Here is a 12,143-nt window from a genome sequence, read left to right on the forward strand (position 1 = left end):
TTTGAGTGCTCAGTGTATGGTTGGTGATGTACGGTAAGTGGCAGGGCTTAGCGCTGTCTGGATGCCGAGCTTTTTGAGCGCAAGTACAACGAATAATAAACAAATCCCAAACCTTCTGCTATGACATTTTGGACCAAAAAACCACCTGTACGCCACAATTTGTTTTACTTCCAGGAACTGTGTATTTTCTTGACTATGAAAAGATTCTGAATTCTCATAAACATATAACAGCATGACCCAGGAATGTCATGAACTCAGATGAGCACAGATTCACTAAAACACTGACTACCTGATCATCTCTCATACATTCATTAACAGGAGATACCATGATCAATCATTAATCTAACTGTAGATAATTGGTGGAAGCAATGGTAGAAGGATGTTTTAAATTTGGAATCCTATGGATCAGATCATGATTTCTGACTCTTTGTCATAAATGGCTTGTGTTACTTAGGGTAGGTGCTCCCCAGAAGTTATTTCATAGTGAAATTGGATGCATAGTTAAAATGTTTCAGTTATTCTGCAGTATTCTGAAAGCCCTTTCCCCTGAACGAGAAACAAGACTATACATTGGGCAATTACTGTGTGGTAACTGACCTCATGCAATTTACGCTAATTCCTTATTGAATATTCTGATTTAACGTGTCTCCTCCTGTATTCAGTGCCTTCTGCAGGAATCTTTACCTACAGAAATAAATATCTTACCCTCAAAAAATCCCTGCTTTTCTTCTTGATCTACAGAGAGCTCTCGTAACAAAGTGACAGCAAGTAAAAACTCTTCCTTTCCCACTTACAGACAAGGATACTGAGCTCTGAAGCTCACTGGAAAGACATAAAAATTATTATATCCATAGATGCTCCCAGAGTGAAACACAAAAATCCATTTAGTTTTCTGTTGATAATCTCTTAACGCATACAAAACAGACTCACAGGCCAAAAAGACTATAAAATAATTAAGGTGTTTTTCTCCAAAACAATATAAATTCAGAAGAAAAATCCCTCTTTTGTATGTCTGGGAAGCACAGTATTTGGGAGGGAAGGAGATGTAGACTTTTCAACAAAAATCAACAGGATGCAAATACACATTTCTTAGAGAAGAACAGAGCCCTTAGGGTGTAAGAAAAAAATTTCTACTTTGATGATGACTTTTACTTGAATAACTGTTCTTGCTATACAGATTCCTTCAAATAACTTTGAAAAAAGTGGATATTGATACTACTTGCAGCTTCCTACCTATTTCACCACTATCCGTATTCATGCTTAAGCGGGACTGCTCCTAGAAAGCAAGCGAAGACCATCCCTTGTATGGAGGCAATTAAGCACAACCGAACATGTAAGTGGCCAGTGCTGTGGGTACAATTCAATCAAGCAGATCCATAGGGGTGGTTTTGATATTCTTGTCACATCAAAGAAAGAGCGCCCAGAAGAAAAAGATCTAACAAGTTAAAAATGAAATCAGAATAAATAAGAAGAACTCCGAGCGAAAGCAAGAACAAGCACATGGTTGCAAGGGCTGGCATTACTTTGAAAGCATTGAAAGCATTATACAGTGCTATTAGAATAGTGTGTTAATTTTTTCCTCATAAATTTGCCAGGTTCAGGCACCAGGGAAAGGCTAGCATTCCAGCTCCCTTTGTTAAAGATATATCTATCTTGCTGAGTCTTGACAGCCCTATCATGTCAGCCGTCTGTAGTAGCAAAGAGTGTTTCAGCAAGGAGGGGGGAAAAAAGGAAAGGAGAAAAAAAAAGAAGTGAAAACTGATGTGATCTACTCTGCTTCCTGTGGGCATATTTCACTATAGCAGATCCAGAGGGATGCTTTGTTATTCCTGTCAGATCAAAGAAAGAGATAACAGAAGAAAATATAAGAGGAAAAATAAAACCCAGAAATGAGGGTAACTGAAAAGCACTGCAAGACTACCGCATCATTATGACTTTTCAAATTATTTAAATATGCTAAATATCAAGTCACCACCAAAGAAATAAATATTGCATAGGCCATATGCTCTGTTAGCTGCCAGCAAAACCGTCCTACTAGGATTAGTTTACGGGTGCAGCAACTGCCTGTCAAACACTAGCAATTTTAATCATTTTTCAATTTGCCGTGTGAGTTGCGAGTCTGCTCAGGTATTTTGACAGGTGGCTGCTCGGAACAAATATCGGAGCCCAGTAGCTTCACACCGCCTTGCTTTCCTACGCACTTGCAATTCCCATCGGACTGGGGGGGAAGCGAGCATTTGGTGAAGATGCAGCGGTTGCAGGAAAGTCGCCGTACTGCGCTGCGAGGCTGCATTTGCAGCTCACGTAGAACACAGGGATGACACAAAGTTAGCCTCAAGTCTAGCGCAAACCAATAGCTGTGTAATACGATGTTTCGCTGGATTTTTCAAAACGTTTCTAATCACAAACAAGCTGAATGTCTAAAAAAAAGTAACCAGAAATCTGGCTATGATTTTAAACAAATAATCAGAAAACCTGAAATAGTACTTTTCTGCACACTAGATGTGCTTTCAGTACTACATGTGATTAATCTATTATGCGCTAACTGCCCACTTAATTATTTTGTGTTTAATCTACATGGTGGTACTGAAAATAATTTTAGCTCTTCTGTTGCATTTTCTAATGACCAGTATAACTGTGCGATTCCCTTTCAGCCACAGCACTTTGTGTCATTCAGAAAGAAGTTCCTAACTTGAAAGAAAACCCAACTCTATTGATTTTTGAATGTTCAGATTTCCAGGCATTTGGGAAAAATGAGGCTCCTAAAATCTATAGACATCCTGGGAGAAACCAGGGGAGGAACCATATTTTCCTAAAGAAGTGAACCGATAATATCGCAGCACTATAAACAAACTAAAATTCTGACATTGTTCATTATACATTAGCATTCTCAGCATCAACCCCTTGAAGTCAGCCAAATCTGTCCAGTGGAAAGGATTTGGATTATGATGTAAACTAACAGTAAAGACAATTCCAAATAACATCTAATGTCCAATATAACTACTGTTTACATATTAAAAAGAGATACAGGCTTTGTACCAGGGATGTTCTGTCATGTTTCTCCACAGGAGAAGACTGTCATGGTAAAGTTCATTATCAATTACTGCTTTACAAGTACAAGATGAGTTAAGCTGTCATAATTTTCTCAGCCAGAGATCCTGTGCTGTCAAAGAATGTCAATTTTTAATCTGACAAAAGGAAGAAAATTATCTGTTATTCTGACCTCTAATTTCTTGACATTTTAATGCTGTAATTGCTGTGGTTAGTGCTGCAACCATGATTTCACCTGTCAAGTAAGAATGAATCAATATCCTTAAGCTGTTCTTCAAGTTTTAGCTTTCACCTCACTGCTTTTACTTTAAAAAAGGAAAAATTTACAAATAGAATACAAACAAAAGGTTGCAAAAAAAAAAAAAAAAGACTAATTTGGGGCCTGAAAAATGTTTATTTTGTTACATATTTTTTGTCCTCCATATTATAATATGAAAACAATTTTGCAACGTGCAGAGTAAGAGAGACCATTAGAACTGGTAGAACTGGAGAATTTCCCAATTTCTAATCCTAAAAGATCTAAACAACAAAATTCAATTTTATACATTCCATGGAACATTTCAGTCAGAACTTTTACGTTGCCCTCATCATTACTTGAAATAAATTATAGCGCTCAAGTATTTTTTGTGGTATCAGAAAATTAAAAAGTTGTTTGAAAAATCAAAATCAGTATGTTTAAATGAAACATGTATATTTTACCCATCCAGTGCAGATCTTAAGCTGTGGAAGAGTCATTATAGGGGCAGACATATATGATTTCATAGACTTTAGTAATCTAAAACTTAATGCTATCCCAGCACTCCGGTTTCACCCATTGTAAATTTGCAAAAAATGAAAATGAAGCAAGCAAGCCAGATGGAGAGTCTTCTACTAAATAGGTCCAAACAGAACAAAAGCACAAGATAGCCATATTTTCAGTGTTAAGCAGTAGAGAGTTCTTAGAGGGCTCCCCCACACACGTGACAAAAATGTAAGGAATGGCAGGGATGAGTTATCCCACCATTGAATATATTTTTTTTTCTCCAGCTAGAAGGCTACTGAAGTGACTCCTTTGCCATTCTTCACAGAAAGTTAAGGACAACCTATTCCTCAGTGGTTAAGTGAGGTACTCAAGCAAAGGGTGAAAGTGAAAGGGCCAAAGTATAGCACGAACAGGTCACGGGATCTGCCTTTTTAAATGATGTGTTTCAATCAGCTCAGACCTAAATGGGAGGGTTTTTTATTTGGAGCCTTATTTCACTGGACAGGTTCTGCTGGGACTCAATATGAAATTAGTTACCGGCCACAGTTTGAGGAGGCTACTGCTGTATTTGAGCCCATTGGTCTGATAATGGCTGCTGCCAATAAAGTTGTATCGATTGGCCTATTTTACAGCCATTTATTGAGAACATTCACCATCTCCTGTGTGACAGAACAAAAATGTTTCAGTTTATTTAGAAAATAAACATCAAGAGCATTTGGGTACTGAGAGATGCATTTTCCTGGATAACTGCAAAGCTGAATTAATTTTAAATTGCAGTGTTTCTAAGTTAAGATGCCAGACACCACCACCTGCCACTGTAAAACATACTAAACAATTGTTATCACTATTTTTAAAGGTGCTACTGTTCCTATCCTTTCTGTATTTATAAGTTATCTTCAGGGGCTTTTAAAAGGTCTTTTTGCTTTTAATTTATTTTCTGGAGTATCTAGTAAAAGCCAGAATAAAGTGGGGAAAAAAAAGCCAACAAACCAATGCATATAGAACATATATACTTGTAACAGAAACATGACATCCAAATACCTGATCTACTAGACCATCAAGATGTCAAATGCTTTATTACTGGCCAGAGAATGTCTGCTAGTTTCATAAATAGAGCTCAGGGAAAGAGAAGGCGGCTCTAAATCTGTCTATATTTACAGGTGTATTGTAATTTCTGATTAAAAATTAATAAAAACTATTTTTAACCTTTTTATGACAAACCACAAATCACCAAAGTCTGAGACCTCTTGAAGGAGAAAGCATACTATTTTTAAATGCATGCATACAACTCCACGTATCTATATATAACAAAAATTAGGAGGATTCATTTTTTCTCGACATGTTGCCTTCTCATTGCTAACAGTGAATTTTATTTACTAATCTAACTTGTGGCAATGAAGATAAAGTAGAGCTTTTAGAAGCTTACATGGTGTAAATAGCCTAAGAAGAAGTTTATATGCTATTGACTGACAGGGCATGGGTTAGATGTACAAGTGAGTGAACAAAAACATCTCCGTGAATTTCTTGAAATTTCTGATGACAAGTTATGCATGTAAGTAGAGCCACAGGAGAGCTGAAGAGTCTTATCATGTCATAAGATGTTAAATAAGGTGCACAGACAGACAGATAGACCTCAATCCTACAAGCTGCCCTATGGGAGTAGACCCTTAAAGTCAAGGCATAGGAGTCTGCCCATGCAAATCAGGACCTTAAGCCATGCAAATCCCTTGTATTCATGGTGCTTGACACCTGTTTTATGCTTTAAAAAGCATTGCTCCTTCGTATCGCCAGTTTTGTACCTTACTGACTCTTCTCGTACTGAAAGATTTAAATCTGGAAAACCATTATGTAGACATTAACTTTAAATATTTGAGGCAATAGGATCAAAGCAATTCTGGCCATTCTTAAAACTAAACAAATACTAACTGTTTACACAATATAAGCTTTGCAGTGCATGGTGTGAAAATCCAGCTCTAGGAAGCTAGGGGTCTGAATGTTTTTTTAGTTCTGCTCCTCAAAAAGCACCAAATGTAACAAGATGCAACAATGCACTACTAAAAAACAACATGCCAAACCCCAGCATTTAGCTGAATATGAATGCTTTCTAGAATCTCTTTCTCAAATCTGTAGATTTCTGTCTCCAAGACTGGAAAACAAACAAACAAACAAACAAAACCCCATCGCCTGGCAATGTATAAATTATTACTGTTTTGCATACAGCAGATGGCAGCTATCTGCGGGAATGGAAGATTGTGTGTACAGCTTCATCACAGCGGTACTCATCTAGCAGCTGTTGCTTCTTCACACTTTTCACCAAATTTCAATTGTTTTAGCCAATGAATGGATGATATTAGAAAATGATCATTCAAATTAATAGTCTTACTAAAAACAAATACAGTCACTGGAAGGAAACATGTATCAGGATAGCTAGTACAATTTTTTTGTTAATTTACTGATAAATTTAAAATGCTCACTTGTATATATACGCACGTATATATATTTCACACATACATATATACATAAATACTTGTATGCACAAGAAATAGCAAACATTTTCTATATTAGTAACAGTTTGATTATACTTTATGTGCTTCATGCAAAAGTAATCTGAATAATTGCTACTGTCACTCTAGCAAATATATTCTTTTTCAGATACAAGTTCACACCAACATTATCTGACTGAAAAGGTTAGATTTTTTTCCCTATGGACTATGATGCAGTTTTTTCTTTCAGCTTTTCAGTTCTACTAAGTGAACTTAACAAAAGTAAATTATAAGAAGCAGAACACATATTACAATATATCCGTTACATTATAATTTCCCATATCAAACTGACCATTAAATATATTAGTAACTTCAAGCAAACAAAATACTTTGGGACATCTGTTTTATTGCTAGTTTTTTAACGCTTGCTTCTGAAGTCACCCAGTGCCCAAGTTCTGAATCAAGTCACACACAACAATTTTCTCCAGCAGTGAAAGATGGAAAAAGTACCATTTCTTGTGAGACGGCAGTAGTTTTTAGAACAAAATGGCAGTAAACACCTACCTCCCTGAGGACAGGATCAGTGATACTGTCCAGGTTCACGGAGCCTTCATACGTTAGGTAGTGGAAAACGTTGAGTGCACGCACTGCTTCTGGTCCTCGTTGCTTGTAGCCAAATATAAGGTCAATCCACTGATGAAGTTGACATGATACAAACTCACTTTCCAGGGCCTGCAAGTGAAATTCAGAGTTAGGAAGTAAATTCCATCTCACAATTTCATGCTTAAATTACATCCTACCTTTTCCTATTAACTGAGGAAACATAATGGGTATCATTACATTTCCTGTTCAGGCTTATTTGATATATTTGAAATCCTTCAAAAATTAAAAACCAGAACTAATTATATTGAGAGAAACACTAAAAAGATATCCTTCTTTCCTTCAGCTTTATATCATGCTAATTTTCTTCTCAGCTACTGGGTTTCTCCTAGCTGCAAGGATTTTAATTATTAATTTTTGGGCTTGTCAAATAAGTTAGGTAATTTGTCAAGAAAAACTGATGAAAATGGGAAAACAATTTCAAAAACCCAATCTTCCAACTCATTTTCCAACTAGTTCTAATTAGTCTTAAATCTAAAATGGAAACTTGAGGATTAAAAAGCTGTACTGGCAAAATGAGGTTCTGAACTCAGTATGTGAATTGTGACTGATTTCTCAAAGGAGAAAAGCATTTTTCACACTCAGTTTTGGCATTAGGTTGGTTCACCGGAGAAAACACAGGCTGCAACTCGCTAGTTTAAAAACTGGTTCAAGGATTGCTATTCTTTGCTCAGCATATGGAAAGAGATTAATTCTAGATGGAGGAAATGATGATAGTATTACCGTTGAGCCTGATCCAACCAATGTGCCTGTATCAGACATGATTGGCATCCTTAGGAGAGATCCTTGCCTGAACCGGAGCTTTCGAAAGCTGAAGGCATTGCACAGTTTCTCCTTACCTCAACCAGATTACCTATCTGAGTTTCCCATGAGCCCATACCTGGATACACAAATCATTCTCCTATAAAGACGCATCATGTATTTAAGATGCCATCCTGGCACACTCGTTCCTTCCTTCCTAATGCTACCTTCACAGAAGAACGGCGATAAACAGGAACTGGTATTAAAATAAAGATTCAGGGTTCATTGACCAAGTTTTTATATGTGTCTTTGCCCAAACTCCGTCACAGTCCTGATTTTGTACAGTGTCATATACCTAGTTCCCTTTGATCAGGACAAGTGCAGTTCAGTTCTCAGATCTGGCAACTAACTTCCAATTAGTTTGTTAGAAAAAAAAAACAAACCACAAACCAACCCAGAATCACAGAATGGCTGAGTTTGGAAGGGACCTCTGGAAATAACATGGTCCATCCCCCCTGCTCCATCAGGGCACCTAGAGCTGGTTGCCCAGGACTGTCCCTAGATGGCTTTGGAATATCTCCAAGGCTGGAGACTCCACAACCTCCCTGGGCAACCTGTGCCAGTGCTCGGTCACGCTCACAGTAAAAAAGTCTTTCCTGATGTCCAGAGGGAACCTGCTGTGTTTGAGTGTGTGCCCATTGCCTCTGGTCCTGTCACTGGGCACCACCAAAAAGAGCCTGGCTCGCTCTGAAAAAAAAACCACCCCAGCCTTAATACAATTTATTATGTAAACGTCTATGTCAAGCTTACTACTACTCACTGCATATAGGCAGAGCTGGCAGCAACCCTCTCTATTACATTATCTAATATTTTTCATTCTCAAAGACTGTGGCTTTTTTTTTCTCTTCCCCTGAGAAATCCTAATTCCTCCATTGTTTCTAGCACAGTGCCACTACTTCGCACAAACACCTTCCAGCTAGGACAGGGTTTCATGTCTGCCCCAGGAAAAGTTCAAATTTTACAGGGGGATAAACTTTGGGAAAAAAATTGTTTTCATTTTACTCATTTACATCAAAAGGAGGCTGCTTCAGGGCTACTCATGGGATATTGTGCGTAGTACAACGCATGCACTGCCCACCGGCAGCAGCCCCCTGCCCACCCCCAGGAATAGCCACAGTCAGGGCAGCCACATGGGTCTGGCTCCCTGAGTGATCAGGCAACCGTTCCTCAGACGTTCTCCCTGCCATGCTCCACATGGAAGAGGAACTCTGCTTTGGTGGAAAACTGGACCCTTCTCAGCCGAAACCAGTGACTCTTGTTTCTGAGGAAAATGGATGGGAAGGCTCAGGCTTAATAGCTGACATGGAGCTCAGTTTTCAAGGGCTTAAGTTCGGGATAACATAAAAAGCTATAAAGAAATGTTGCAGAGAGCCATATAAAAATTTGTTTCTTCCTTTTCAAAATCAGAGGCCATCATATGCAAATTGCAAGTAATATTATTTAAATAGCATTAATACTACTTAATACTAAATACTATTAAACTAATACTATTTGGTTTCAAAGCATGTCTCCCAATCGATAATTAAGAAATGCCAGATCCTGAATTATATTGTATTGTGCGTGTGCAACAAGATATAGTCAGCAACTACATTATCCCATATAATCTTTTTCATAGTACTTTTACCTCATTTAGCATGCAGGATGATAGCACGCAAGGATAAAATTAAGTATGCCACAGCAACCATAAATAAAGCATTTCCTAACATTTAAATGCTCAATTTTTAATGTTCCTTTGTACATAATAAAACTTAAAATAGAATTTAAAGCCTGTTGTCTTTCCAGCATCCATCTCCGACCAACTTACAGTGAGCAGCCTAGCCATTCTCTTCCTCCTCCAAACTCTGCATATTTATAAGTTTCTTTTGCACCTGTATTTATTATTTATTAAAAAGTAATTAACAAAAAAATTGTTAGGCATTTGCTTTGGTCAAAAATAGCAGTATTATTTCTAGAATATGGAGAGCATTTCAGGAAAACAGCAAAAATTTGACAATTTAAAGGTGGGACAGTAAATTTTTAAAAAGAAATGCTTGGGTCAAATGAGCATATTTCACCCATTATCTCCTCTAACATCCTCTCTCTGGTGTTAGAGTCATAGAACCGTTTGGGTTGGAAGGGACCATTAAAGATCATCTAGTCCAACACCCGTGCAGTGTGGGAAGAGAGTTTGCCAGTGAAGACTGAGGCAAAAAAGTTGTTGAGTACCTCAGCCTTCTCCTCATCTGTGGCTACCAGTTTGCCAGTCTTGCTCACTGGGGGGGTACACTTTCTTTGACCTTCAAGGTTAGGAGGGTTGAATGCCTATGCTATGTTTCCCTGAGGCAGTTTCTACTTGCATGACCAGCCCTTATTCAGCAGCTTGTCATTCCGGAGAAGGTCTTACTGACCCTGGCAGGTTTGGAGAACTTCTGTTTCACATGGATGAATGGTTCTTTAATAACTTTTAAAATAAACGAGCTACTTTTTAAGAGCAGCATGTCACGTCTTTGTCTCCCATTTTTTGAGCTGATTTATTGTACTACCTTTATAGGTCTAATGGTTCTTTAAAGAACCTTGGTGTCCTTAGTCCCTTGGGGAAGAACCTTAGTTTCTTGGGGAAGAACCTTAGTTTCTTGGGGAAACTTTGGGGAAATTTGTAAGGAGTGATTTTAATTATTTTGAACTATAAAGTTCAGAACTCCGCACAAAATCGGAAGCCAGAAGAGCTGCCGTCGGGGAGGCTGTGAGGATGTTGGTGGTAGCGAGGGGACGGAGAGTGCCGTGCCTGGCAGGCGCTGTGCGGTGGAAGACCGGCGCAGTGGGGGATTCGGGGCAGAGACCAGAGCGGAGGATGGAGAGAGGAGCCGGAGCTGTGAAGCGGAGTCCCGGCTGCGGGATGCGATGATGCATGGATGTCCACGTCCTCCCCATTGGGGTGTCCTGTGGCGTACGGCGCTGAGCACAAACGGCAGGTAGGGTGCACTCAAGAATGGGCCACTGAAAGGCTACCAAGTCCTACCTGGCCCTCGGCGCAGCCAAGGCTCCTGATGTGGGCTTTATAACCTGGATTCACTTAGTCAGGATAAAGCTTCTGATGTCAGGTCTGACCTGGTTTGCTGATGTTTCTCCCAAGTCCTTTTGCAACACCACTCATGCGATACTTGCCGAATCCTCTCCCTAATTTGCTCTAATGCACAGGCTGCTCCCCCTCCGTGTAAGGGCCTCCTGAAAATTTATGAGCTGTTCCCTGTCAACAGTACATCGTTTGGTTTCTCAAGAATATGCAATGCTCAGTAGGGAATAGGGTGAGGGAATTTTCTGTGTAAAAAATAATTTGTAGGTACAGTAGGAACAACATACAGAAAACGGTAACAATAATATCCTTAAAATAGGCTGGTGATGACCCTAAAGAACAGCATTTTTCAAGAATATTTTGGCTGTAAAGCATTTGGGGGCCTTTAATTTTTTGAGCATATTTTCAATATGAAATAGAAGGAACCCATTTTTTAATTATTACTTATATAATTATGTAATATTATTTATGGGTTTTAAAGATTATTACTGTTAAACAGAAATGAGCTAATATCCAGCTTGTTTTTTATTATACTTAAAATGTACAGAAAACCGAGTTTTATTCAGGCACTCTCAAACTGAACTTGCTTGTAGAACCACTGTTACTAGGGCTTCATTTTCAAACAGCAGCATTCCAGTCAGTATTTTTTCATGGGTTTTGTTTTGAGTAAGGATTCTCCCATGTCACAGTTTTCAATGGAATGACTTTTACTGCTAATAGGTAAATCGCAAGCATCATTATACATCTAGTGTACACGTATTTTAAAGTAAAAGTACTGCGGGTTTTGTGTGTTTGCAGGCAAGTGTATGCACACATGTTCCATAGGCTGAAAATCTGACCTGTGGTGGTGTAAAATGTAAATACGTATCAGTAAGTTTATGTTTATGTATAAACCAAATAAAGTTAATATGAGCCAAGCCACCGTTTAGTGGCATCAATCACTATAGCTCTTTTCAGCCCTTTGTGCAGTAGGAACACTGCACTCTTTCCTCTCTGCTCATCCGAACTTGATGTTAAAATTATTTTTTACAGTGATTCCAGTAGGAGGCATTAGTCTTTATTTTAATGCACACTGTGCGCCGTGTAAAGTCTCAGGAGCTCTGATAAAATAAACTATTCCACCCTCTTTCTAACGTGACCTTTTGCGTTACCCAGGTATTTTGTGTCCCCAGAGAAGAGGAGAGCTCTGATGCTGCCCCTCACCTGGACCACCGCCACCCCTGCCCCTCTCTGCAGCGCCTGCCTCGTGTCCCTCCCCTCCACGGCTATACGCCGTCTGCCTCCCCAAGAACTCCGGTCGCAGCATCTTTCTACTAACTTATACTCAGGATATTTAAAAATATTTTCTTAAAAC

The 12,143-nt window shown here is 38.7% G+C and overlaps 1 protein-coding gene across 13 annotated transcripts in view; it reads right to left on the reverse strand.

The window, feature by feature from the left end:
• The window catches only part of NBEA (neurobeachin), a 509,812-nt gene that overhangs the window by 44,065 nt on the left and 453,604 nt on the right, over positions 1–12,143 (reverse strand). For all 13 annotated transcript variants that reach the window (XM_069808013.1, XM_069808012.1, XM_069808005.1 and 10 more), the window contains one exon: positions 6,841–7,008. In XM_069808013.1, coding sequence (XP_069664114.1) covers positions 6,841–7,008 — 168 coding nt within the window. The remainder of the gene's footprint in view (positions 1–6,840; positions 7,009–12,143) is intronic.

The sequence above is a fragment of the Haliaeetus albicilla genome, chromosome 20 (assembly GCF_947461875.1).
Source record: "Haliaeetus albicilla chromosome 20, bHalAlb1.1, whole genome shotgun sequence".
Lineage (NCBI taxonomy): Eukaryota > Metazoa > Chordata > Aves > Accipitriformes > Accipitridae > Haliaeetus > Haliaeetus albicilla.